Source organism: Gymnoscopelus microlampas (assembly GCF_963454915.1).
Source record: "Gymnoscopelus microlampas genome assembly, chromosome: 5".
In the NCBI taxonomy this organism is placed as follows: domain Eukaryota; kingdom Metazoa; phylum Chordata; class Actinopteri; order Myctophiformes; family Myctophidae; genus Gymnoscopelus; species Gymnoscopelus microlampas.
Window position 1 is genome coordinate 3,860,268 of NC_139942.1, and position 26,870 is coordinate 3,887,137.

At 40.5% G+C, this 26,870-nt stretch overlaps 2 protein-coding genes across 2 annotated transcripts in view; both read right to left on the reverse strand.

Annotated features, from left to right (window-relative positions):
* Positions 1–1,952: 1,952 nt before the first annotated feature.
* Positions 1,953–16,528, reverse strand: LOC311045273 (C-C chemokine receptor type 3-like). Its single transcript, XM_084057083.1, has 8 exons — positions 16,456–16,528; positions 11,689–11,819; positions 10,907–11,135; positions 9,835–10,018; positions 8,481–8,583; positions 3,759–3,884; positions 3,304–3,508; positions 1,953–2,325 (listed from the first exon to the last, which is right to left on the reverse strand). The coding sequence occupies exons 2-8, from the start codon at positions 11,797–11,799 to the stop codon at positions 2,192–2,194; spliced, it is 1,092 nt and encodes a 363-aa protein (XP_083913209.1). The 5' UTR covers positions 11,800–11,819; positions 16,456–16,528; the 3' UTR covers positions 1,953–2,191.
* LOC311044834 (immunoglobulin-like and fibronectin type III domain-containing protein 1) overlaps positions 11,802–26,870 on the reverse strand; it is a gene marked incomplete at both ends in the record, with an annotated part of 39,822 nt that continues 24,753 nt past the window's right edge. The window contains one exon of the mRNA XM_084056650.1: positions 11,802–11,819. Within this exon, the coding sequence (XP_083912776.1) occupies positions 11,802–11,819 (18 nt within the window). The remainder of the gene's footprint in view (positions 11,820–26,870) is intronic.

A 26,870-nucleotide genomic window follows, 5' to 3' on the forward strand; every position in this document is an offset into this window, starting at 1 on the left:
GTCTCAAAGGAGGGCTGTGGACAGTTCATAAACCTGCCTACCATGTGACCAGGTTTGGTCATTTCAAAAAAGCTTTCTTTCTTTCTTTTATCTTTCTTTCTTTCTGTTTTCTGTTTATTAAAGAGATCGAGAGATTGGGAGACCCCTGTTACTGAACAAACAGTCTATGGTGATGATCACTTTCACAATGTAAAGCTATTTAACACTTATTTTAACAACGGCAAGATATTGAGTTAAAAAACAACAACATTATTAACTAGAAAGTACTGTTCCTGAAGAAACAGTGTGTGATCGCTAAGATCCCACTATCTATTTATAGTACATATTGTGATGTCACCTGAAGCTTGACCAATGCACGAAGTTTCTAGCTAAAGGTATGAAGGACTAGTTAGCCGTCAAAAAACATATAGGCGGAATAATAATAATAATAATAATAATAATAATAATAATAATAATAATAATAATAATAATAATAACTAGTGAAGATAACATTAGTGTGATCGCTAAAGCGATCCCACAATCATTCTTGTTTGATGAGCATAACGCTACCCCCCCCCCCAAAATAAATAAAAAAATAAAAAAGGAAGGGGGAAAAAAAGGTCAGAATGTATCTTACTTTTATTATTCATTGTAAATGATTGACTCATTCTTTGTTTTAGGTTTTATTATAAAATGGTTGTCTTATCCTATGCTTGTATTATTCTAATGCTTTCAGAGTTACATTGTAGTGTAGAATGGAGTCCCAGAAATACAAATAAAAAAGTATCAAATTATGGTACGTGGCCTAATACACCAGACCGACAAGTGTGTCAGCCACGCCATTAGCTTAATATCTTTTGACGGTAGTATCCAATATTTTGTTTCAATTCAATTTGTGACATCCTGGAAATATTCTTAGCATTTCCATACTAAGTTGATCCTTTTTTGCGATGAGTATTTGTTGAGAAAGAGAGATTTGTTTGACTTCAGCGTATCTTGTCCGACCTGCTGACAGATTACTCTCGTTCTCAAAAAATACTTAAAGACCGGGTGCCGTGATTTTCAGTGATTCCCCCCCCCCCCTAAAACATAATCATCAGGGTATTATGGTTATATTAGTAGGAAGATTTTTTCAAAAAAGTGTACAGAAAGTGTTAAAATTATGTTTTTATGTGGACACGCCTCCAGTTCATTAAGTATACCTGGTTCTCACCTTAGCACCTCCTCCACCACATTAGCACCACCCACCTGTCCTAGTCCCTCCTCGTCCTCATGCCCACACCTGTTGTGTTATGATAATGAGGGGGAGGGGATGTTTTTACTATGTCACTAACGCGCTGTTTTTCTATTGGCACGTTTGACCCTCAAGGTTTCAGCCTCCAGGTAGAAACTCAAAATGGTCAGAGAAGACATAAAACACCATAAAAACACCACCAGGGGGCTTAATGAAGTTCTATCAACCTCATAGACACATGAAAAACAGAAAAAGTGCAAGACCATGGCACCACCCCTTTAACAACAAACAATTTAGTAGCCTATGGAAATGCTCAGAATATATCCAGGTATAATCAAAATAGATATTGGATAGAGATGCCAAATGACATGAGCTAAGTTAGGTCAGAAAAAAATGAAATACAAAATTAGACCATTACTGTGTCAAAAGTTATCGACAAACTATACTAGAAAAAAATCTCAAACATCGTCCAAATTCTCTTGAAAATAGCCGATCTACTTGCTCACAGCTTGTAAATTAGCAATTTTCACAATATTTATACTGTGGAAAAGAAGAAAAATGGGATAATTGTGGGGGGGGGGGGGGGCTCTAGAGCACTGGTTCTCAAAGTGGGGTATACGGGGACCCCCAGGGGTCCTTGGAGGGATACCAGGGGGTCCCCAGCAAAAGTAGTTAATATAGTGTCACAATCCCTTTAACCGCTTTAACCATATTTTATAATTTGGCAAAAATAGTAGATCTGCTATTTTTGAAAAACTTGTGCAGATCTTTGAACATATATATATATATATTTAAAGCGAACATTTGTAACTCAAATCTTTGCTTCTGGGGGTCCCTGGAACAAAATATTTTGGGATGGGGGTCCGTGGCCAAATACATAATTTTGGGGGTCCTTGACATGAAAAAGTTTGAGAACCACTGATATAGAAAGTATAAATGACTCTTCACAGGTCACAAGGTGGTATATATGGGCGGTCTTCAAAGGTCACAGGTGGTATGGGGGGTCTTCTGCGAGGTGGACCTGCTGCTCTGGCTGCTGAGGCTCATGTGTCGTCTCAGACAGGGGATCTTCTTGGCCAGCAGCCTCCTGAAGTGGCTCTGGAACTTCTTACCTACAAACAGTGGGGGGAGAAGATACTTAAGTAATAGTAGCACTGCACACTGTAATGTAATTGTCCGGTATTTATAATTTGACTTGAGAGAAAGTAAAGAAAAAGTATTGGCTCATTATACAGAATATCCCATTTCAAATGTATTCTTTCTATAGTTCATCTTTAGAAAATATCCGATTGTACAAGCTCATAGCGTGGCACCGAGTGCCACGCTATGAGCTTGTAGATCTGCTATTTTTGAAAAATCATGAATATTTGTAACTCAAATCTTTGCTTCTGGGGGTCCCTGGAACAACATATGTTGAGATGCGGGTCTGTGGCCAAATACATTGTCGTGTTGGGGGTCCTGGACATGAAAATGTTTGAGAACCACTGATATTATTGCAACATAAATACAAAAATGTAAAAAATGTTAGAATTTAGAAGACATTTGTAGAATCCCCAGAAGCAAAGATTTGAGTAAAAATGTTTCGCTTTTAAAACATATATATATTCAAAGAGTTGCACACGTTTCCAGACATTTTCAAAAATAGCAGATCTACAAGCTCATAGCGCGGCACTCTGTGCCACGCTATGAGCTTGTGTGTGTCTACAAACAGTTGGACACGCGATCATAAGGGATGTACATTTTCTGTGGCGAGCCGAAAAAGTAAGTGAACCGTCCAATTTTGAAAAGAAATGTCGTGTTTACACGGGCTGCATGAGAAGGGCTCCGAGCCGATCGGAATGTTTGCTGTCTGGGCGACGTGCACAGATATCCTGTGTCTTTACAAACGATTGGACTCGCGATCATAATTAATATCATTTTTTTGTGCCCTGTTGAAAGTTTAAAAAAATACAAAAAATGTTGGCAGTGGGCCAACACAGCCAGAAATAAATCTGGCAGTGAATGAGTTAAGTATAAAGCATTGAGAAAATGTACATGTAAGTAAAGTAAAAGTGCAGTACACGAGTAAATGTACTTGGTAGTGTTCTTACCCATGAAAGTGTAGAACACTGGGCTGATACAGCAGTAGAGGTAGGCCACGTTGCGTGTCACGTACAGATAGTAGCCCAGTGTGTCTGACTCTCTGCACGACACAGTGTTGTTGGTAACCGTAGAGATTCTAATGGCCTGCAGGAGGATGACCGTGTTGTAGGGCGTCCAGCAGGCAAAGTAGGTGAAGACGATGATGAAGATGAGCTGGATGGAGCACAGGGTTGTTATGGTTACGTCAAAAGTTAACCACGATTAGAATTGAAAACAAATATTTCAGTGAACAAAAATAAAATTAAAATAAAAGCTGTAGGCCTACAAAAAAACCTAGCTAACTGTAACTAAACCAAAACTTTACTGAACTAGCCAAGCCCCTTTTAAAAAACAATTAAAACTAACTGAAATTGGATATATATATTTTTTTGTCAAAACAATATAAAGAAATAACTGTAACAACCTTGATGGAGCGACACTTCTCCTTCATCCTTGTGGACATGATGCGGACAGTGATGCTGACGTAGCAGAACATCAGCATGCAGAGAGGAAGCAGGAAGAACACCAGGAACTGTTGGTAATAAGTCGCCTGCAGGGGATGGAGAGGAACTGTTACTATTTAGTACAGGAGGTTAACACACTATGGGGGTCCCCCAAATGATTTTGGGTGGGTCCCCATGCATAGGATTTGCTTAAGACCTGAGGCCGATTCTACAAATGCCTTCTAAATAGGCTCTATGCACAGCAGCCATATTGGGCCCCTACCTTGCTTCCTTCACAGGTGTTACCAATGACACTAATGCATTTTCTGTTCCATTTAGTGTAGCACAGTGGTTCTCAAACTTTTTAATTTCAAGGACCCCCATAACTCTCAGAGTTACACCCTCTCAAGGAACCATGAGGGTCCCTGGACCACACTTTGAGACCCACTAATATTTCTAGTGAGCCAACATGCACAATATCAGCACCCTGACTCTGTTTGACCAGAATGGAACAGAGCCTTCATTAGTATCATTGGTAACACCTGAAGGAAGTCAGAAGAGGCCCAATTTTTCTGTGGCTGCTGTGCATAGAGCCTATAAGTAGCCTAGTTCTCAAACATTCAAGATTGTTCAATTAGCCACATTGGCCAAATTGTCAAATATTACCCATATTATATATATATATATATATATATATATATATATATATATATATATATATATATATATATATATATATATATATATATATATATATATATATATATATATATATATATATATATATATATGTATATATATATATATATGTATATATATATATATATATATATATATATATATATATATATATATATATACTACCTAAAAATAGCTGATCTACAAGCGCACAACACTGTGAGCTTGTAGATCTGCAATGTTCCCCACAGAATAGGGATGCTAGTAGGGTTTAGGTGGTTAATGTAAAAAATAATAATAAATATAGCTGCAAGCAGCGATAATACGGGGCCAGTGAATAGAGAGAGAGAGAGAGACATGGAAACGGAATAGATTGAAGAGAGAGAGAGTGACATGGAAACAATAGATTGATGAGAGAGAGAGATGGAAACATAATGGTTTGATTGGACATCTCAACCTACTGCCATTAACAGGATTCGAACTCTCAACCTTCAGACTAATAGGCTGCAACACTACCTATAGTGCTATAGCTTTGTCCAGACTGATATTGTCTGTTGAAGATCATAAACTCTTGCCTTCTTTCATGAACCAAGCCCCTGTTTCACTAACACTAAGATCACTCGTTCACAAACCATTTACCAATGAAGAAATTGTACATCTAGTGAAAGTAGCCGGTCTACAAGCTCACAAACCATGAAAGGTTGTGAGATTGTAGATCAGCTATTTTCAGAATGAAGTATGTCATATGTTGAAAAAACGTACTCTCAAATAAGCATTTCAGGTTATCTTTACCATTTGCACATGTATTCATTGATACGTCATGTCGTTTGCAATTCAACTTAAATTAAGTCTGCATCAAGTGAGGCTTGAACTGGCGACCTTGAGATTGTGGGGCATTCATTTAAGGGAGACGCCATTGGCCCAACAGACAAGTAACTGTGAAAAAGGAGATCACACAGATGATACAGTTTCACGCAAATAGCTGAAAAATCCTGGGTTTAAGTGTTTTTCAAACTGCTCAAAATTGCGGACAATCTAAGGGCGGAGCTTACTGGTCAAAGCGATAGATGTGTTCCTCATGAGTCAAGGCACAAGCGTAAGCAAGTTTCACGACTTTCGGCCAAACGAGGCATGACTTTTGCCTGTTTAAAGTTTGCATTTTCAAAAAATTGCTATAGCGCCCCCCTTTGGCCAATTGGAGTGAGATTGGTTTCAGTGATATTTGGAATGACTCTCTACATTACTGCAACGTTTCAAAGAAATGTGAGTCTTGCATGTATGTGTTAGGGGCAGATGAATAATTTTCATAAAACTGCAATAGTTAAAATCTATTTCCTCCTGGGATTTTTGAGTAATCTGCACAAAACATTTTACACAGGAACTTAGGACCTTTGCCGACAAAACAAAAGCGGCGGATTTTCCATAAGTGAAAAAATGCAGAAGTTAGGAGCCAATGACTGTTTTTCATATAATTCAAAATGGTGGGAGATCTAAAGGTCAGAGGTCAAAAGTCAGACCACGAAAGTTGTCGGGCATGAAGAGACGCATGTGTGTATCGAAGTTTCATGGTTGTAGGTCAAACAGGGCATGAGTTGTACCTGTTCAAAGTTGGCACTTTCAATTGAGTGCTATAGCGCCACCCTTTGACGAATGAGTGTGAGAATTATTTCTTGGTAGTTTTTCATGAGCATCTACCATATGGCCGAGTTTCGTAAAAAGCGTATGCACGGTTAAGCCAGAACTGGCAAAAACAAGTATTTTTCAAACTGCTCAAAATTGCGGAAAATCTAAGGGCGGAGCTTAATGGTCAAATCGATACGTGTGTTCCTCATGAGTCAAGGCACATGTGTAAGCAAGTTTCACGACTTTCGGCCAAACGAGGCATGACTTATGCCTGTTTAAAGTCTGCCTTTTAAAAAAATGGGGGGGTAGGATGGGCAAAAAAGCACTACTCTCACGCCCTGCCTCAGGGGGGGGCAGTGCGTGAGGGGAGCGAAAAAAAAGGAGCCCAGGGGGGAGGAGCAGGGGGGGGGGGAGGAGCAGGTGCGAAGGCGTGTGTGTGCGGGAATATGTTAATTCATGAAAGTACATGTGTGTGTGTGTGAGTATGTGCGGAGGCCTGGAATTTGTCCTTGGTGTTTTCACCCAGTCCGTTATCTCGTACGCTGGTGTCAGAGCGTTCGCTGGTGTCAGAGCGATAACACAGCGAGTTGTGAAGCTGTGGGAGACGTCCTTGATTGGGTTCCGACCCAAAGTCATAACAACAGGTGTCCGTGAGGGGGGGGGGGGGGGGGGGGGGGGGCTTGGGTGGGTGAGTGGATTGGGGGGCTTCTCCACATTGTAGCCACTGGAGGAAAGTCCAGGGGGGGGGGGTCCAAATCGATCCAAATTATCCATATTCCGTTTAGAAAGCAGACAATTTATCTACTTTTTCATGCTGGCCCATCCAGCCTGTTTCTAATTGTGATCATCTCACCGCGCAGATCGGTGACTCTCTCAGCGATGACTTCCATGATGTGGCCTCTGGCTGAGATGTCATCCACGACACGTTTCATGTCCGAGACCGATGTCTTGATGTTTTCCCACACGTGTTCTTTCTCAGAGAGCGATGCCAGCTTGATGTCCAGCTTGGACTCTCTCTCTCCAAGTTAGATGCCAGGATGGTGTCCAGCTTGTTGTCCATCTTGTGGACTCTCTCGTCAGTGTTGTTCGTGTCGCGTTTCAGTTCAGTGGTCACACCCGTCTGAGTCGCCAGCGCTCTGCCCAGCTCTACTATCATTACCGGCAGCCTGGGAGCTCCGTCCAGGGCAGCTGTCTTGCCAATTTTCCGATACACAAGTGCGATGCCCACTCCAATCAGCAAAAAACCTGTTATCATAAGAGCGAAATTATAAACATCTTCGATGTCTTCCACTGATAAGATCTCAAGACACAGAACTCTCCATTTGTAATCGGAGTCCCCCATGTATCCAGCTAGATGAGTTCCATCGGGGCAGTTGGGGTCCTCCGGTCCAGATTTCCGGGTTGAGAAGATTTTGTCTATGGCGCTTAAGGACCAGTTAATAAGATTATCCATGTTTTCACCCGAGGTTGTTCGTGGATACAGTGTAGAGAGGCGAGGTGGAGAGATAGAGTTCGGGAGGAGAGAGAAGGAGAGGAGGAGAGAAAAGTGCGACCGCCTTCGTTAGGAGCCAATGACTGTTTTTCATATAATTCAAAATGGTGGGAGATCTAAAGGTCAGAGGTGAAAAGTCAGAGGGTGAAAGTTGTTCAGCATGAGGAGACGCATATGTGTATCCAAGTTTCATGGCTGTAGGTCAAACAGGGCATGAGTTGTACCTGTTCAAAGTTGCCATTTTCAATTGAGTGCTATAGCGCCACCTTTGGACGAAAGATTGTGAGAATTATTTCTTGATCGTTTTTCATGACCATCTACCATATGGCCGAGTTTCGTAAAAAGCGACTGCACGGTTCAGCCAGAACTGCGAAAAGTGGCAGAAGAAGAAGAAGAAGTGACAGAATACTGCCAATAACAATACGGTTCCAGAGCAGAGCTCTGGCCCCGTAATAATAATTACCAAAAAAAAGTTCCTTTCACACAAAGACCCCAACCCCCCCCATGCATTTTCACTTTAGCCCTTTAATACTTCAGCTATTAAAGAAATATCAGATCTACAAACTCACCATGCATCATATTGGAACACATTGTGAGCTTGTAGATATTGTGCTATTTTTGAAAAAGTTTGACTTTTACGTTGGTACTGAAAGCCAGTGGTTCTCTGGAGACCCCACAGGGGGGTTTTCCAGGGGGTCCCCAGCTAAATGTGTTAATACAGCGTCACAATCATTTTAACCATTTTATCCATTTTTACATGACATGCTTTTTTAACATATTCGGAAAAATCTAAAAAAGTTTTTTGCACATTTTGAATAATCTTGCATTTTTTTAAAAAACACTTCTGTTCTGTTTGAGAACCCCTGCTGTATAAACAAATGTTAATGCCAATTCTTAAGTAGTATCTGACCTGTCTCCAGCGGTCCATGACCTCCTCAGAGTACCCCGTCTCCTCACACAACAGGCCCTCCGCACCGTCCTTACGTACGTCCTGCAGCACCAGCTCTTTCAGACTACAATCACAGTCACAATGCAGTTTTAACTTGAGACCTGAAGCCGATTCTACATGTCTCCTAAATCTCAACAGTTTTCTGAAAAACGTATGTTTCTATATCAGTGGTGCTCAATCTTTTTCATGTCAAGGACCCCCACAATGATATGTTTTTAGCCCCATCAAAATATGTTGTTCCAGGGACCCCCCAGAAGCAAAGATTTGAGTTAAAAATGTTCGCTTTAAAAATATATATATTCAGAAGATTTGCACACATTTTCACGATTTAAAAAAATAGCCCAAAGTGTAAAATAATGCTTTTTAGCCCAGTTCTTAGTTACTTAATGGGTTAAGGACAGTGGAAGAAGAATAGACATACTGGAACAGTGGCTCTCCACCAGTGTGTGTGTGTGTGTGTGTGTGTGTGTGTGTGTGTGTGTGTGTGTGTGTGTGTGTGTGTGTGTGTGTGTGTGTGTGTGTGTGTGTGTGTGTGTGTGTGTGTGTGTGGGGGGTAGGTATTAGGTATTAGACCTTTCTAATACCTAAAAAAAAATAGGAAAAGAAACTAAATGAAAAAAAGACAATTACTTCATCAAAAGTAATAAACAAATTATACCATAAAAACTGGTCATACATTGGCCAAATTGTCTTATAATACAAGAAAGAGGTAAACATTGTGAAAATAGCTGATCTACAAGCTCACAACGCCTCGCAAACGGCTATTTTCACAATATTAGTTTTTCAATATTTATGTTTGACACTTTCAAAGATAATACGTGTGTTTTATTGTGAAGCTGAAAACATACTTTTAAGTATTATTAAGTCTTTGTTTTCTGGAGAAACTTTCAAAAGGTTGGACAAAAAAAATGAAAATCAACCAAAATACTACATTTATATTGTTTGCACCAATGTGCATACGTAGGCCTAATGAATCAATAATAAGAATGCACTTTTTTTTTTTTTTTTAGAATTCTGCATCTGCACCGAGGGGCGTCGTTACGTGGGGGCTTCGGTGGCTATAGCTACCAATGTGTTATCCAAAGCCACCAAGAAAAAAAAAAAGTGTTTTACTTTTTTTTAATTATATATCTATAACCCTAACCTAACCCTACCCCTAACCCTAAAACTGAAATAAAGTAACAAAAAACAGGGAAAAAAGTACCCAAATCTGCCAAAATCCGCGCGCGAGCGAAGCCCCCAACCTAGTAGAGACCTTGCAACGCGTCTGTCTGCACCTAACCCACCAAAGACAGTAAAGTAACAGGTAAGGTACCTGGCTAAAATGCTAATGCCCCATACGGCCAGCGATGCACAGACAGCGTAGGTCTTGGTCCTGTTCTTGGCAGCCTGCACAGCGTGAACCACAGCCAGGTACTGGTCCAGTGTCATGAGAGAGAGGAAGAGCACGGAGCTGTAGAAGCCGATGAAGTACACGCTGCTGACCAGCTTACACAGCACTGCACCAAAAAGACCAGAGGATTAGTTACATTTACCCATGTGCAAAGCAGTGGTTTTCTAGCCTGGCGTAGACAGACTATATCACTGCAATTATTTTTTTTTACTCGCAGATTCGTCTGGTCCCAGGCAAGTGGTTTTCAACTTTCTTTCATGCCAAGGACCCCTAAATTGATATACATTTGGCCGCGGACCCCCATCTGAAAATGTTTTGTGCCAGGGACTCCCATGAGCGAAGATTTGAGTTAAAAATCTTCGCTTTTAAAAAAAATATATATATATTCAAAGATATTTAAAAAATTGCAGATCTACAAGCTCATAGCCCTATGAACTTGTATATCTGCTAACCTGAGAACCACTGGTGTAAAGTAACTAAGTACATTTACTCAAGTACTGTACTTAAGTACACTTTTGAGGATTTTCCTTACTTTACTGGAGCGTTTCCAATTTTCAATACTTTTGCTTCTACTCCAGTACATCTCAGAGGCAGATATTACATGTTTTACTCTGCTACAATTATTTGAAACCTTTAGTTACTAGTTACTTTGTACATTTTGATTATCATTACAAAAAGATCTACAAGCTCACAATGTGCCGCGATGCGACACATTGTGAGCTTGTAGATCTGCAATTTTCTAATTATTTTTTATTTGAAAACTTGTGAAATGGGACAATCTGCAGAATGGGTACTTTCCACTTTTGATACTTTAAGCATATTTCGATGCCAATACCTTTGTACTTTCACTCAAGTCAATTTTGATGACCGGACTTTTACTTGTAACAGTATTTCTGCATTGCAGTATTGATACTTTTACTTAAGTCAAATATTTGAGTACATTTTCCCACCACTGACTAAAACTTGAGCAGTCAAAATGGACGCTGGTACCCACCTCTGCCAAAGATCCACTCAGATGAATGGTAGGTGGCCCAGAAAGGAAGGCTGGAGGCAAACAGGAGGTTGGAGAGGACCAGGTTGAGCAGGAAGATGTTGGTCATCTTGCTGAGCTTCTCAAACTTGTAGATGATGAAGAGGACCAGCCCGTTGCCCAGGTAACTGAGCAGGAAGGTGACATAGTAGAAGATGGGGATGAATCTGGCTCCGAACTCGTTGACGTGGTCCTTGGGGACAGTGGCGGAAAGTAATTAAGTAGGCTACATTTACTCAAGTACCATTTTGTATGTATGTATTTTTTTTTATTCGTATTATTTACTTTACTGGGATATGTGTAATTTTCAATACTTTTACTTCAACTCCACTACATCTCAGCGGCAAATATTGTAATTACTAGTTATTTTGAAGATTTAGATTATAATTGCAATACATACACAAACCACTTCAGCTCTATACTGTATACTTGAAAATAGCCGATCTAAGTTCACAAAGCGTCGCAAAACGACGCTTTGTGGGCTTGTAGCTCTGCTATTTTCAAAGGATTTTATACATTTGGAAACCTGCGAAATGGGACATTCTGTATAAGTGTCATTTTGATGCCAATGCCTATAAGCTTGTAATCCTGGGCGCTGCTTTCCCTCTGCCAGCCTGGGGAGAGCCCCGAACTGAGCTCATGCTTCCTTCGATGCATGAGGAGTTAGCAGACCGCTTCTTACGCATGGTGGTATTGATATTTTTACTCAATTAAAAGAAATGTGAGTACTTCTTCACACCACTGACCTTGGGACAGTGGCGGACGGGTTTGTCCTCCACTGTGGATGGGTCGTCTGTGGTGTTGTAGAGGTAGTCGGACATGTTTTTGAACAGGTCATACATGTCATATTCGTCCATGGTTAGACGTTGGCTTTAACCTGTAGGAGAAAAGGACAGAGACACAACAAAAGTCACACCACTCCTGTCACTGTGATTGTAGCCGTGAAACGGAGGCAGCGCTCCATGGCACCGCTTGTCCAGCGGACACTCGCCCGGGAGCGTCTCACCATGCAGCCTCACACCAGTGGTGTAAAGTAACTAATTACATTTACTCAAGTATTGTACTTCAGTACAATTTTGAGGTATTTTTTACTTTACTGGAGTATTTCCAATTTCCAGTACTTGCACTTCTACTCCACTACATCTCAGAGGAAAATATTGTACTTTTACTCCACTACAATTATTTGAAAAGTTACTAGTTACTTTGAAGGTTTTGAATAGTATTACAAAACATACATTAACCACTTCAGCCCTATACACAGTAGGCCTATATACTTCGGCCATTTGGAAATTGCAGATCTACAAGCTCACAATGCGTCGAGATGCAACGCATTGTGAGCTTGTACATATAGATCTGCAAAAGTCTGAAAACCACTGGGCTAGACAACTCAAATATTCGGTGGAAATGCAGACAAACATTGGGCGAAAATAGATGAACATTCTGTGCAAATGGCATTCTACAAGCTCATAACATGTTGCAATGTGTCACAGAAATCAGGTATTTCTGCTATTTGACATACAACAGTGTATATTGGATTTAAGTGGTTAAAACCACCAAAGACGTAACCTATACTGGTCTATAAGCTCGTATATCAGCTATTTTCACTACTTCATTACTTTTTGGGGAAGTACAAGGTTTAGCAACAAGATATTTTAACCCATTAAGACCGGAAACACATCTTGCGTCATTTTAGATTTGAGCTATAACTATAACTATTTTATACTTTGGGCTATTCAAAAATAGCAGATCTACAAGCTCATAGCGCGGCACCGAGTGCCGCGATACGAGCTTGCAGATCTGCTGTTTTTGAAAAATCTCGAAGATTTGTGGACATTTTTGAATACAAACGAATCTTTGCTTCTGGGGGGGTCCCTGGAAAGACATATGTTGATGGGGATCGGCGGACAAAAACAAAATTTGTTTTTGCCTTAACATGAATAAGATTGAGAACCACTGATATAGCAACATACGTTTAAAAAAAAAAAAGGATTTAGAAGACATTTGTAAAGATTTGCACACATTTTCATGATTTCATGATCTAAAAGCTCATGGTGCGGCACTCGGCGCCGCGCTATGAGCTTGTATATCTGCCATTTTTTTAATAGCCATAGAAATCTTAAAATGACACAGACGGGTTAAGGGTGGCCATAGCTGAGCGGTTAATGAGCCCGTCTGGTTAAGCCTGTAGCTCTATTCGTCCCAGGTACGGTTGCAGCCAGGCCAGGACAGGACAGCGATGTGAGTCCATAAGCAAGACTCTTACCCCTAATAGGCTCTATTCACAGCAGCCATATTATGAAGACAGGTGTTACCAATGATACTAATGAAGGCTCTGTTCCATTCATGGGCAAACAGAGTCAGGGTGCTGATATTGTGCATGTTGGCTCACTGGAAACACTCTGCTACACCAGTGGGTCTACAGTTGGGGTCCAGGCACCTTCATGGGCTTCCAAATGGCCCCTTACAGGTGTGTAACTCTCAGGGTTATGGGGGTCGTGGAAACCACTGTGCTAGACTAAATGGAACAGAGCCTTCATTAGTATCATTGGTAACACCTGTGAAGGAAGTGATAATATGGCTGCTGTGCATAGAGCCTATTGCTCCCTGCGCGCCATTGAATGGCTGCTCACTGCTCCTAGTTGTTACTGGAAGACACATTTCACGTATCTGCTAATATACAGTTACAAAAAAACAAACAAAAAAAACACCCCAAGGACTAGGGACTATTCTATTGTATTACAGGCATGTGAACTTGTCACCTTTCGTTGACAAGAAAGGTTCGGTGACAACCTTTCGGTGATAAGTCGCTGTATAGAAACAGAAATAAACCGCCTACATATGTGTGTACATCCGATGAGTTTTTGTTGGGGGTGGGGGGGTTTGTGCTGAGAGCAAAAGACTGATGCCCTCCCACTCAATGCTAAATTGTGACCTAGTCAAAGTGGAAGAGTGATGCGTGCCCACAGGGGTCTGCGGGGAGTGTATTCTTTGGATAGAAGGCTGCAGCTGGCTATAACTGTTTCATCATGACATAATATACTGTAGTCTTCCTTCCTGTTATCGCTCACTCATTTAGTGCATTGAAACATGTGTTGCTTGTATCTTGCTATGACAACGAAGGAAGCACTGTCGCTCAGTCAGTTGGTCTTTCTGTCGCATACATATTAACGTTAAGCTGCTAGTTGCAGCTTAAGGCACACTGTTTCATTATAATGTTATTTTCTATATATATTTTACCCTATGTTCCCCGGGTTATGTTCACCGTTTAGCAAAGGGGTTAGGGTAACGCTTTAAAAAAATGATTTTTATTAACAAATACAGTTGTAAGCGGGGAACTTTCTTGTGTTATGAAGATTTAAATAGCATTACATATATGTGTCCCAGTGCTTGTCAACCTGCATGGGGTCCAAATATTGGGAATGTCATTGTCAAGATTATTCAGAATTATATAGTTATTATTTAGTCACACACTCTTGTTAATACTTGTCATTGACACACACACACACACACACACACACACACACACACACACACACACACACACACACACACACACACACACACACACACACACACACACACACACACACACACACACTCACTCACTCACTCACTCACTCACTCACTCACTCACTCACTCACTCACTCACTCACTCACTCACACTCTCACACACACACACACACACACACACACACACACACACACACACACACACACACACACACACACACACACACACACACACACACACACACACACACACACTTGACCCCTTTCACACTGGTGACATTATAAGCATTCAAAGGTTTTTAAAAGTTTTCAAAATCTTTCAAAAGCAGTGAACATCTACAAGCTCACAGCGCAAGGCACTGTGAGCTTGTAGATCAGCTATTTTCACTACTTTTGCACACTTTTATGTCCAGTGTGGACAATATAATTTTCAAATTACAAAGTACATTTTCAGAAATTGACAGACATTGTCAGAACTTTTCAGAAATATTGAAAACATCTACAAGAAATTCACAACGATTCACACTGTGTTGTGAGCTTGTAGATCAGATATTTTCACTATTATTTAAAATAAGTTTTAAAGGGTCCAAGAGTCCCTTCCTAGGGAAGTAGTGTCAAACGTACAATATTACTATTTGAAATGTAGCGTTGAGTTAAAGTCATCAGCTTGCAAAAAATAACAAAAACAACAACAAATACTCCAAGATTGTACTTGTAACTTTCCTCTTCTACCCTGGATTTGAAACCGGTTTCCTGCGTAAGGGCTGAATGTTTTACCGTTGAGCTAATAGAGCCTGCCTGCTTGCTCAGGGCATTGGTTCTCAAAGAGGGGTCCGGGGACCCCCAGGGGTCCTTGAGGGAGTTCCAGGGGCTCCCCAGCTAAATGATAGATTAGGCACCAAATGGACCCTTATGGGTCTGTAACTCTGAGAGTGAACAAATGGAACCAAATGGACCCTAACGGGTCCATTTGGTTCCATTTGTACACTCTCAGAGTTAAATTGACATAGATTTTACAATATAAATTGCTGTCCAAGTGATAGAAATGCCATTAAATGGGGGTCCGTAGCCCTAATGCATGTCAAACTGGGGGTCCTTGAAATTAAAATGGTTGAGAATCACTGCTAGAGACGTAAAAAAAACTTCTCTTATGGGGGTCCCTGGCATATCTTTTGAAATGGGGGTCCCGCGGGCTAATAAGTGTTCATTTGGGGGTCCTTGACATGAAAAAGTTTGAGAACCACTTGCTCAGGGGATATATTTAATCTTGACCATCTAAAATTTGTGTCAGATCATGTGTCTAGGCGAGACATGACCTTTGACATGATCTAAATAATATTAATATCTGGGATTTATATAGCACTTTTCTAAGTACTCAAAGACACTTTACATGTGTGTGGGGGCCAGGGGAGAGGAGAAAAAATATATAAAAATAAACGTCTCAATAGAAAAGCAGGGAGACAAAATACAACCACGTTATATTGTATTAACATCAGTGGTGTAAAGTAACTAAGTACATTTACTCAATGGTACAATGTTGAGGTACTTTTACTTTACTGGAGTATTTTCAATGTTCAGTACTTTCTACTCCACTAGATCTCAGAGGCACATATTGTACTTTTACTCCACTACAATTATTTGAAAACTTTAGTTACTGGTTACTTTGCAGATATAAAACATACATTAACCACTTTAGCCCTAAATAGCCAATCTACAAGCTCAGTGAGCATGTAGATCTGCTATTTTCAAACATTTTAGTACTTTTACTTTTGGTACTTTAAGTATATGTTGATACCAATACTTTTGTACTTTTACTCAAGTACAATTTGAATTCCAGACTTTTACTTGTAACAGAGTGCTTCTACATTGCAGTATTGATACTTTTACTTGAGTAAAACATTTGAGTACTTTTCCCACCATTGATTGGACAAAATTGCATTGTATTCATAAAAAAATCAAAGCTTTGTCTTGTGTATTTAAAATAAAGTGTGTGTGAACTCACCAGTGCAACGGAGCGGCCAAGACTGCGCGTCAGGAGCTGCGAGCTTCTTGCTGACTGAGTGAAACTGCTCTAGTGTTTCACCACAGCACATGATTCAACGCTAAAGAGGAATTAACTTACTGACATTGTCGTCACCGTGGAGATGAGCAGCACTCGGTTTTCACACCTCTGTATGAGCACATTATAAGACACCACACATTTCACTGCATCGTTCAACTGGCCAATTTAGCCATTAAGACCTTCTACAAATGCCTTCTAAATCAGTAGAGAGAATTTTCCTGTGTGTGTGTGTGTGTGTGTGTGTGTGTGTGTGTGTGTGTGTGTGTGCGTGTGCGTGTGCGTGTGTGTGCGCGCGCGCGCGCGTGCGTGTGCGTGTGTGTGTGGCCACATGGACCCAGCAACACTATTTATCAGCCAATGGGAGGCTCAGAGCTGCACTGTGTCAGCATCCGGATGCTGACACAGTGTTGCCGGAAAACGGCCGTTTTCCAACAACACAACAAAACACAACACAACACAACACAACACAACACAACACAACACAACACCGCAACAAGCTAGATCCGAGGGGTGGGTTTGCTCGTATAAACCCAACTAATATCAGTCAAGTTGGTGTAAAGTAAACCAATGGTTGTCAAACTTTTCAATTTCCCCTCCATAACTCTCAGAGTTACAGACCCGTAAGGGTCCATTTGGTTCCATTTGTACACTCTCAAAGTTACAGACCTGCAAGGGTCCATTTGGTTCCATTTGTACACTCACAGAGTTACAGACCTGTAAGGGTCCATTTGGTTCCATTTGTACACTCTCAGTTATAGACCTGTAAGGGTCCATTTGGTTCTGTTTGTACACTCTCAGAGTTACAGACCTGTAAGGGCCATTGGTTCCATTTGTAAACTCTTAGAGTTACAGAACCGTAAGGGTCCATTTGGTTGCATTTGTACACTCTTAGAGTTACAGACCCGTTAGGGTCCTTTTAGTTCCATTTGTACACTCTTAGAGTTACAGACCCGTAAGGGTCCATTTGGTTCCATGTGTACACTCTTAGAGTTACAAACCCGTAAGGGTCCATTTAGAACCCCCTCAAGGAACCCTGAGGGTCCCTGGACCTCACTTTGAGAACCACTGGTGTAAGCCCATGCAGGGACATGGAAGTAGCAAACTGACAACAATCAAAGGGGTTATGATTCATCTGTGTTGCAACAAAAGAACATCCATAGTTAAAGGGATATTTCACTTTCAAACATGATTGTGGTCGTTTTATCGTCTACTCAGGCTTTTGTGAGCACCCCGGACAGTTTTTATGTTGCTTGATTGAGTATTTCGATATTTGATATTAATTTTATCGGACACCCTATATACAAACCCATCGTAGCTTCAAACTCCATTTTCACAATGATAGATTCATCAAAAACACCCGTCCTTGGTATTGGTGACTCATACCTACCCTCCTAATACGTGAGGGGGGCATATTTTTTAGATTACTTTTTTCATTAATGTCATTACATTTTTAAGCAAATGCTAAATAAAAACAAAAATGAACAATGCAAATACAATGTAAGGTCATCTTTGTTTTAGTATTTTCCACCATAATAAGCGATGTTGTGCATTAGTTGATCCTATATTATTTCACAATTATAATTACTCTGCTGTCACATGTCTGGAAAATTGGAGTAAATATTATACTTCTTGCAAATATTCATCTTTACGGAGAAGTTGTTAAGGCTTTAGTTTAAAGTCAGTTCAAAGAAATTAAAATGACACTAAAGTAATGTTTTTAGTTTCATTTTCATTTCCTTGAACTGACTTGAAACTAACACCTTTCCAACTTCTCTGTAAAGATGCCACAATATCCTGTCTGTCCAACATTATGAAGTAAACAAAGACGCACCTGCTGCCTGCACTCGTTAGCTTTACTATTGCATTATTTTGGGAACCCACTATAACTGCTACAATAATAGTTATTGTAGCAAAAGTATTATTATTATTATTTGTAAAATGTTCAAAATCAAAGTGAAAGGGCATCAGTGGCAAAGGTCCCCCTCTGCACGGGCCTGCTGTAACCCTTCCCTCTAAAGCAGTGCTTCTCAAACAAGAACCCCGGGTCATTTTATTGTATTCTATACGACCCCCAAATGAATTAATGAATTGGCCACAGACCCCCATCTGAACATATTTTTTGTCAGGGACCCCCGTACAAGATTAGTGTTGCTAAATTGTAGATCTGCTATTTTCAAATAGCCCGATGTAGGGCTAAATTGGTGAAACTGATCATGATGCCATATGTTTACACGTTTTGCTAGGAACCCCCTGGAACCCCATCAAGGACCCCTGGGGGTCCCTGGACCCTGGTTTGAGAACCAGTGCTCATGAAGGCCAATCTACTGGGTGAAGGGTCACTGCATTATGAGTGATCACTTTTATCCTCTGATGAAACACTTCTGTCCTGATGGGAGTGGTCTGACACTATGTCACTATCCACAGGATGTGAATGGTTTGATGAAAATAACCATTCATGTGGGACATGAATGGTTAATATAGCATACAAAATAGCTTAACCAATTCAACCCTGTTTTACGCTTATGCCAGTCGAAAATAACAGATCTACAAGCTCACAACGCGTCGCAAAGTGCCAGACTGTGAGCTTGTAGATGTGCTATTTTAGAAACATTTTAGAAAAATCTTGAAAAAGTTGGAATTAGGAACTTAACGTTCTCTTTCTCTCCCTGGCACGACTTTTCAATGGTGGTCCGTGGCCAAAACACATCAATGTTTGGATCCTTGACATGATTTTTTTTTAATGAGAACCACTGGTATATTTCATGTAATATTAGAACAATGAATGCTCACGTCTTATGCAAGCATATTAGTGTGTGTTTGTGTGTGTCAGAGGGTGGGGGCTCTTTGTGATGCGCAGTGCGTGTGCGTGTGCGTGTGCGTGTGCGTGTGTGTGTGTGCGCGCGCGCGCGTGTGTGTGTGTGTGCATGTGAGTGAGTCATAAAGTCCTCCAAAAAAGAAGAAGTATTGATAAATTCTGTATGTAAGAATGTAATGTATGTCAAACTGTTACTTTTCTGGAAAAGAAATAACCTTTCTTCCAATGGAGTCAATGTAGTTATTCTTTGGTCACTAAGCTCTTTAATACAATAAAACACACACACACACACACACACACACACACACACACACACACACACACACACACACACACACACACACACACACACACACACACACACACACACACACACACACACACACACACACTTAACCACTTTCTCTTTCACCTTCAAAATGTATCAAAAATAGCCAATCAGCTATTTGTGTTATTTTTGTGTGACTCTGTTGTATGACGAAGAAGGGCATTCATTTATGAAAAAAAGATTATGCTCGACAACGACAATATGAGTCATGACTGAGTTCCTCTGATGAAGCAGGAACTCATTGTTGTGGGCAGAAACATTGCATCTCCATGTCGTTTTTTCTTTCATAAATGAATACCGTTCTGTACTTGACATGACGGTCGACAATGTGTTTTTGAAAAAAAGGAAAAGTGTTAACAAGAGCTTGTGACTAAATGATAACTAAAGTGGAACACAGGTTATTTTTATTTTTTTTCATTTACTGAAATGTAACCATTTTAAAAGAGGTTTCCACCCAACAGCGATGATATGATGTATGGTATTATATATTTCAAGTTTCAGTTTCATTATATGCACATTATGCCCATTGGGCCAGGGTCTGTAGACCTTTTAATAACCGTTTAACCCCTTGGGATGAGCCCAAGAAAGAAGTCATACTCATGTTGATTTTGATCCCTGTAAGGATGTCACTAGGACATTAATAATTAATGTCTAAAATACATTTCTAAAATACACTGTAACATCTTTTGACGTTGCATTTGACGTCTTTCTGACGTGTCATTGCTCCGTGAGAATATTCTCCGGTCTCCCAAGCTAACTTGAGTTCCCAAAGTACGTTGCTAGCGTTCTTTAGAAACAGCTGTGGTTAATATTCAGCTGTAATTCTTGGGTCATGTGGTTTCATCATAATGTGGCAGGGGAAGACCCAGCTTGTGATAGTCTTCATAAATAGCAGCCATATTGGCGATAGCGTACATTAGCCTAGTTAACTCTTTGTCTGCCACTGACGAGGGACCTCGTCTGCCTGCACTCGTTAGCTTTACTAGCTTTGCATTATTTTGGGAACCCAGATTTAAGTTCCTGTTAAGCTCAAATGACATCACAATTCTGTACTATAAACCGAAACTTACAGATAGCAACCAACTATTTATTTGTATTTTTATTATCATTAGAAATAATTATTATTATTTGTCAAATGTTCAAAATCAAAGCCAAAGGGCATCAGTGACAAAGGGCCCCCTCTGCTGTAACCCTTCCCTCTGAAGCACATGAATGGTTTGATGAAAATAACCATTCATGTGGGACATGAATGGTTAATATAGCATACAAAATAGCTTAACCAATTCAACCCTGTTTTACGCTTATGCCAGTCGAAAACAACAGATGTACAAGCTCACAACAACGCGTCATAAAGTGCCACACTGTGAGCTTGTTGATGTGCTATTTTAGAAACATTTTAGAAAAATCTTGAAAAATTTGGAATTAGGAACATAATGTTCTCTTTCTCTCCCTGGCACGTTTATTTTTTTATGAGAACCACTGGTATATTTCATGTAATATTAGGACAATGAATGCTCACGTCTTATGCAAGCATAGGCCTATTGTGTGTTTGTGTGTGTCAGAGGGTGGGGGCTCTTTGTGATGCGCAGTGTGTGTGTGTGTGTGTGTGTGTGTGTGTGTGTGTGTGTGTGTGTGTGTGTGTGTGTGTGTGTGTGTGTGTGTGTGTGTGTGTGTGTGTGTGTGTGTGTGCGTGTGCGCGCGTGCGTGTGAGTGAGTCATAAAGTCCTCCAAAAAAGAAGAAGTATGATAAATGCTGTATGTAAGAATGTAATGTATGTCAAACTGTTCCTTTTCTGCAAAAAAAAAAAAAAAAAACCTTTCTTCCAATGGAGCCAATGTAGTTATTCTTTGGTCACTAAGCTCTTTAATACAATATTTATAAAACACACACACCCACACACTTAACCACTTTCTCTTTCACCTTCAAAATGTATCAAAAATAGCCGATCAGCTATTTGTGTTACTTTTGTGTGACTCTGTTGTATGACGAAGAAGGGCATTCATTTATGAAAAAAAGAAAAAGAAAATGGAGATTATGGAGATTTAAGGTTTTCTGCTCGACAACGACAATATGAGTCATGACTGAGTTCCTGCTGATGAAGCAGGAACTCATTGTTGTGGGCAGAAACATTGCATCTCCATGTCGTTTTTTCTTTCATAAATTAATACCGTTCTGTACTTGACATGACGGTCCAAAATGTGTTTTTGAAAAAAAAGAAAAGATCTTAAATGTGTGTGTGGGAAAAGTGTTAACAAGAGCTTAACTAAATGATAACTAAAGTGGAGCACAGGTTCTTTTATTTTTTTCATTTGCTGAAATGTAACCATTTTAAAAGAGGTTTCCACCCAACAGCGATGATATGATGTATGGTATTATATATTTCAAGTTTCAGTTTCATTATGCACATTATGCCCATTGGGCCAGGGTCTGTAGACCTTTTAATAACCTTTTAACCCCTTGGGATGAGCCCAAGAAAGAAGTCACACTCATGTTGATTTTGATCCCTGTAAGGATGTCACTAGGACATTAATAATCAACGTTTAAAATACATTTCTAAAATACACTGTAACATATTTTTGTCGCCTTGCTACCAACTAAGGGCCTGAGTCATGTATGTATTTATTTGCACAATAAAAACAGAACAAAGGTAACATCATTAAAACAACACAGAAATAAGTGCAGGTGAGAAAAGGAAACCCATAAAGGGCTTATAAAGGTTCTCACCTAAAAATAATAAACAAGTAGTTAAACATAATAATCAAACATAAGACATGACAAACACAAATACCTTGAGTGCAGTTCAGTGTGTGTGTGTGTGTGTGTGTGTGTGTGTGTGTGTGTGTGTGTGTGTGTGTGTGTGTGTGTGTGTGTGTGTGTGTGTGTGTGTGTGTGTGTGTGTGTGTGCGCGCGCGTGCGTGAAGCTATGTTAAAAGTCTTTTTTTTTTTTTATCTAATAATTTTTATCCCGCGATTTTTGTAACCCATTTTTTTCACCCGGTGCCAATTTCCTATGTGATCCTGGGCGCTACACCAGTAGACCGGTGGGATTTCTGAAATATGTGATTGTTAGAGGCATTTGGGGGTAAAAGTTGGGAACAAGGCCATTTTACATAATTCAAGGGTGCTGAATCAGAAAAACACTGTTCCCAAGCAAAATTCTTAGTGCTTAACCTCCTAATTTGCATATCAAAATGGCTGCCGATTTTGAAGTATTTCTTAAACAACTCTATAACAAAGCAAGCAAATCTGACAAATAAAGTGTATATATTTATGTTCTGAGGGTCATACAATGTGTGGAAGATATTTGTAATGTAATAAATGTAAATAATGTAAATAAATATGCAAATTAGAGGCCACCATTACATAAAATGATGTACCGTAGTACTCAAACGGTGCAAAAGGTGCATCCCCCTTATTTTGTTTCTAATTATCTGTATTTTTGCCATCCTTAGGACATCTAAAATACATACTTTTTCCCCATGCTAAATATTTAGTTTTTGACCTTCTAATCTGCATATCTGTGAATGGCTGCCAAATTGGCAAATTCGCACCTTTATCTTCAATAACTCTGCGGCCAGGCAAGCAAAATTGACAAATGAAGTGTCTATATACAGTTTCTACAATGTGAGTAAAGAATTTGTAAGTAATATAATATGATAATATAATATAATATAATAATAATCAGCCTAATCCGAAATATGCAAAATAGCGCCCCCCATAACAGATAACGGGTTAGTACTCTAAAGATACTGTATTGGCCATTGTTGAACGAAAGTCTAGACACTAGACCACATTCATACAAGGAGGTTGATCATCACTCCGTTGCTGACATGCACACATGGCTGTGCATCGTAACCCAGATTTCCGGCATTTGCAACGACGTGTTGTGCATTGCTTATGGCATGCACATGAAATCATCGGACAGTCAGGTATAGAGCGGCTAGCGTCGCTAAAAAGCCTATTAGAGACCAGTAGAGTCTAGTACAGTACAGCCTAGTACATCCAAGACTAGTCCAGCCTTTTGGGAGAACAGACTAGGGGAGGGTGGTATAGGCTATACTAGCATGGAACAGGCTGGACTAGGCTAGACTAGGTTGTACTAGGCTGTACTAAACTCTAATAGGCTCTATTAGGCTGTACTAGGCTCTTGTCCGCCCTGTAGATCCTCAACCCATAGGGACTAACCACTGTGTACACGGGCAATAGCTTGTGTGTGCACGAGAAATAGTTTTGCATGAACATTTGTAGGCCAAAGTAAAGTACTGCCTTCTATAGCCTAATAGAGCCCAGTAAAGCCTAGCAAAGGCTGCTAGAGCTGAAAGCAGACTATTAGAGCCCAGCAGAGACTAGTACAGTAAAACCTAGTACACCCAGGTCTAGCCTAGTCCAGCCCGGTGGGAGAACATAATAGGGGAGGGGGTACCAGGCTATGCTAGGACTGATAAGGCTGGACTAGGATAGATGAGGCTGTACTAGGCTGTACTAGACTCTAATAGGCTATATTAGGCTGTACTATGCTCTTGTCAGCCCTGTAGATCCTCATCCATAGGGACTAACCACTGTGTACACGGGCAATAGCTTGTGTGTGCACGAGCAATAGTTTTGCATGAATCTTTGTAGACCATAGTACAGATCTGCCTTGCACAGCCTAATAGAGCCTAGTACAGCCTAGCACAGCCTACTAGAGCTTAAAACAGCCTATTACAGACCAGTAGAGTCTAGTATAGTACAACCTAGTACACCCATGACTAGTCCAGCCTTTTGGGAGAACAGAATAGGGGAGGGGGTACAAGGCTATGCTAGGACTGATAAGGCTGGACTAGGATAGATTAGGCTGTACTAGGCTGTACTAGACTCTAATAGGCTCTATTAGGCTGTGCTAGGCTCTTGTCAGCCCTGTAGATCCTCAACCCATAGGGACTAACCACTGTGTATACGGGCAATAGCTTGTGTGTGCATGAGCAATAGTTTTGCATGAACCTTTGTAGACCATAGTACAGATCTGCCTTGCACAGCCTAATAGAGCCTAGTACAGCCTAGCACAGCCTACTAGAGCTTAAAACCGCCTATTATAGACCAGTAGAATCTAGTATAGCACAGCCTAGTACACCCATGCCTAGTCCAGCCTTTTGGGAGAACAGAATAGGGGAGGGGGTACAAGGCTATGCTAGGACTGATAAGGCTGGACTAGGATAGATTAGGCTGTACTAGGCTGTACTAGACTCTAATAGGCTCTATTAGGCTGTGCTAGGCTCTTGTCAGCCCTGTAGGTACTCAGACCATTGGGACTAACCACTGTGTACACGGGCAATAGCTTGTGTGTGCACAAGCAATAGTTTTGCATGAACCTTTGTAGACCATAGTACAGATCTGCCCTGTACAGCCTAATATAGTGTTGTACAGACCAGCACAGCCTACTGGAATTTAAAACAGTCTATTAGAGACCAGTAGAGTCTACAACAGTAAAGCCTAGTACACCCATAGCCTAGTCCAGCCTTTTGATGGAACAGACTAGGGGACGGCGATATAGGCTATACTAGCATGGAACAGACTGGACTAGTTAAGACTAGGTTGTACTAGGCTCTATTAGGTTGTACTAGGCTGCACTAGTCCCTTGTCAGCCCTGTCGATACTCAGACCATTGGGATTAACCACTGTGTACACGGGCAATAGTTTGTGTGTGCACGACCAATAGTTTTTTTCCCTGTTGGCCATCTAAGTGTACCTATAGCCATCCCTATCCCACTCTATATAGTTGTGTTGAAAGTAGTTTGTGTTCAGTTATCAGTACCAGTTCTGTGGCTCTAACTCCTCCTGGGGGTGAGTTATACAAGGCAGAAATCCCCATGATAGCGTATTTATGGAACGTCACATTTATTTTTTGGTCATCAGGGCCAAATGTACCAGGATTTTTACATCATCTAAATATTTATTTTAGATGTCCTAAGGATGGTAAAAATACAGATAAGTAGAAATAAAATTAAATAAGGGGGATGCGGATGGATCACTTTAAGTATGAAACCGTTTTCTGTAATAGTGGCCTCTAATTTGCATATTTATTTACATTATTTACATTTATTTACATCTATTACATTATAAATACCTTCCACACATTGTCTGACCCTCAGAATATAAATATATACACTTTATTTGTCAGATTTGATTGCTTTGTTATAGAGTTATTTAAGAAATACTTCAAAATCGGCAGCCATTTTGATATGCAAATTAGGAGGTTAAGCACTAAGAATTTTGCTTGGGAACAGTGTTTTTCTGATTCAGCACCCTTGAATTATGTAAAATGGCTTTGTTCCCAACTTTTACCCCCAAATGCCTCTAACCTCCTTATAGAAGGCCTTTTTTCTGAAATCCCTCCTGTCTACAGCCCTACACCAGCGCTACACCAGTCCCCCACAGCTAGGGAGGCCAGGGCCGAGCTCATGTTTCCTTCAGTGCATGAGAGCCAACTGACCTTCTTGTCACCTGACAGGGGGGAGTTTCCCTGGTTGGACGTAGCGCGTGGAAGGAACACGTTATTCCAACCAGTTCCCTTCCCCTCCATCAGGCGCCCCGGCTGTCATGGGGGAGGCGGTATAGCGACCAGGATTACTACATGTTTTTGTGAGGGTATTAACTACCCTAGGAGACACGGGGAGAACATGCAAACTCCACACAGAGTAGGCCCTTTCGCCAACCCCACCCTGGGTATGGGCACTGATGACGCGGAGGAGAAGACACGCCCCCAGCGCCCACAGCGTCCCTGGCGGGAATCGAACCCAGGACCTTCTAGCTGTGAGGCGACAGCGCTACCGACTGCGCCACCGTGCCCCTAAAAGTCATTTTTTTAGGAAAAATAAAAAACTGATCCAAAACAAAACTATAGGATATTTCTTAATCATTTCACCCAAAATGTTTATAACAAATTATGACTATTTAAATAGAAATAACACTGTCTGTCTGTCTGTCAGTTATGTAACATAAGAGATTTAAATAGGTTTAAATAGGATTAAATCAAAATCCTTTGCCAATTCTTTTGGCCTAAGTCACAAAAACAAGTGACTTAGGCCAAAAAAAGGCCTATTTTGGCCTAAGTCACACTAGGGAGTTATACTAAAGGGGCGGAAATAGCATGATCCCTTTCAATTAGGAGATAGGCGATTTTACCAGAGGTGGTCAGTGTCATGAGGAGCTGACTTAGGCAAAAATATCATTTT

Excerpts from the sequence above, each read along its gene's own strand:
- LOC311045273 (XM_084057083.1), bottom strand. The coding sequence starts at position 11,799 with ATGGACGAATATGACATGTATGACCTGTTCAAAAACATGTCCGACTAC. Across the intron at positions 3,885-8,480 it reads TCATGGACCGCTGGAGACAG|GCGACTTATTACCAACAGTT; the intron begins GTCAGATACTAC and ends CATCCCCTGCAG. Across the intron at positions 2,326-3,303 it reads AGTGTTCTACACTTTCATGG|GTAAGAAGTTCCAGAGCCAC; the intron begins GTAAGAACACTA and ends CACTGTTTGTAG.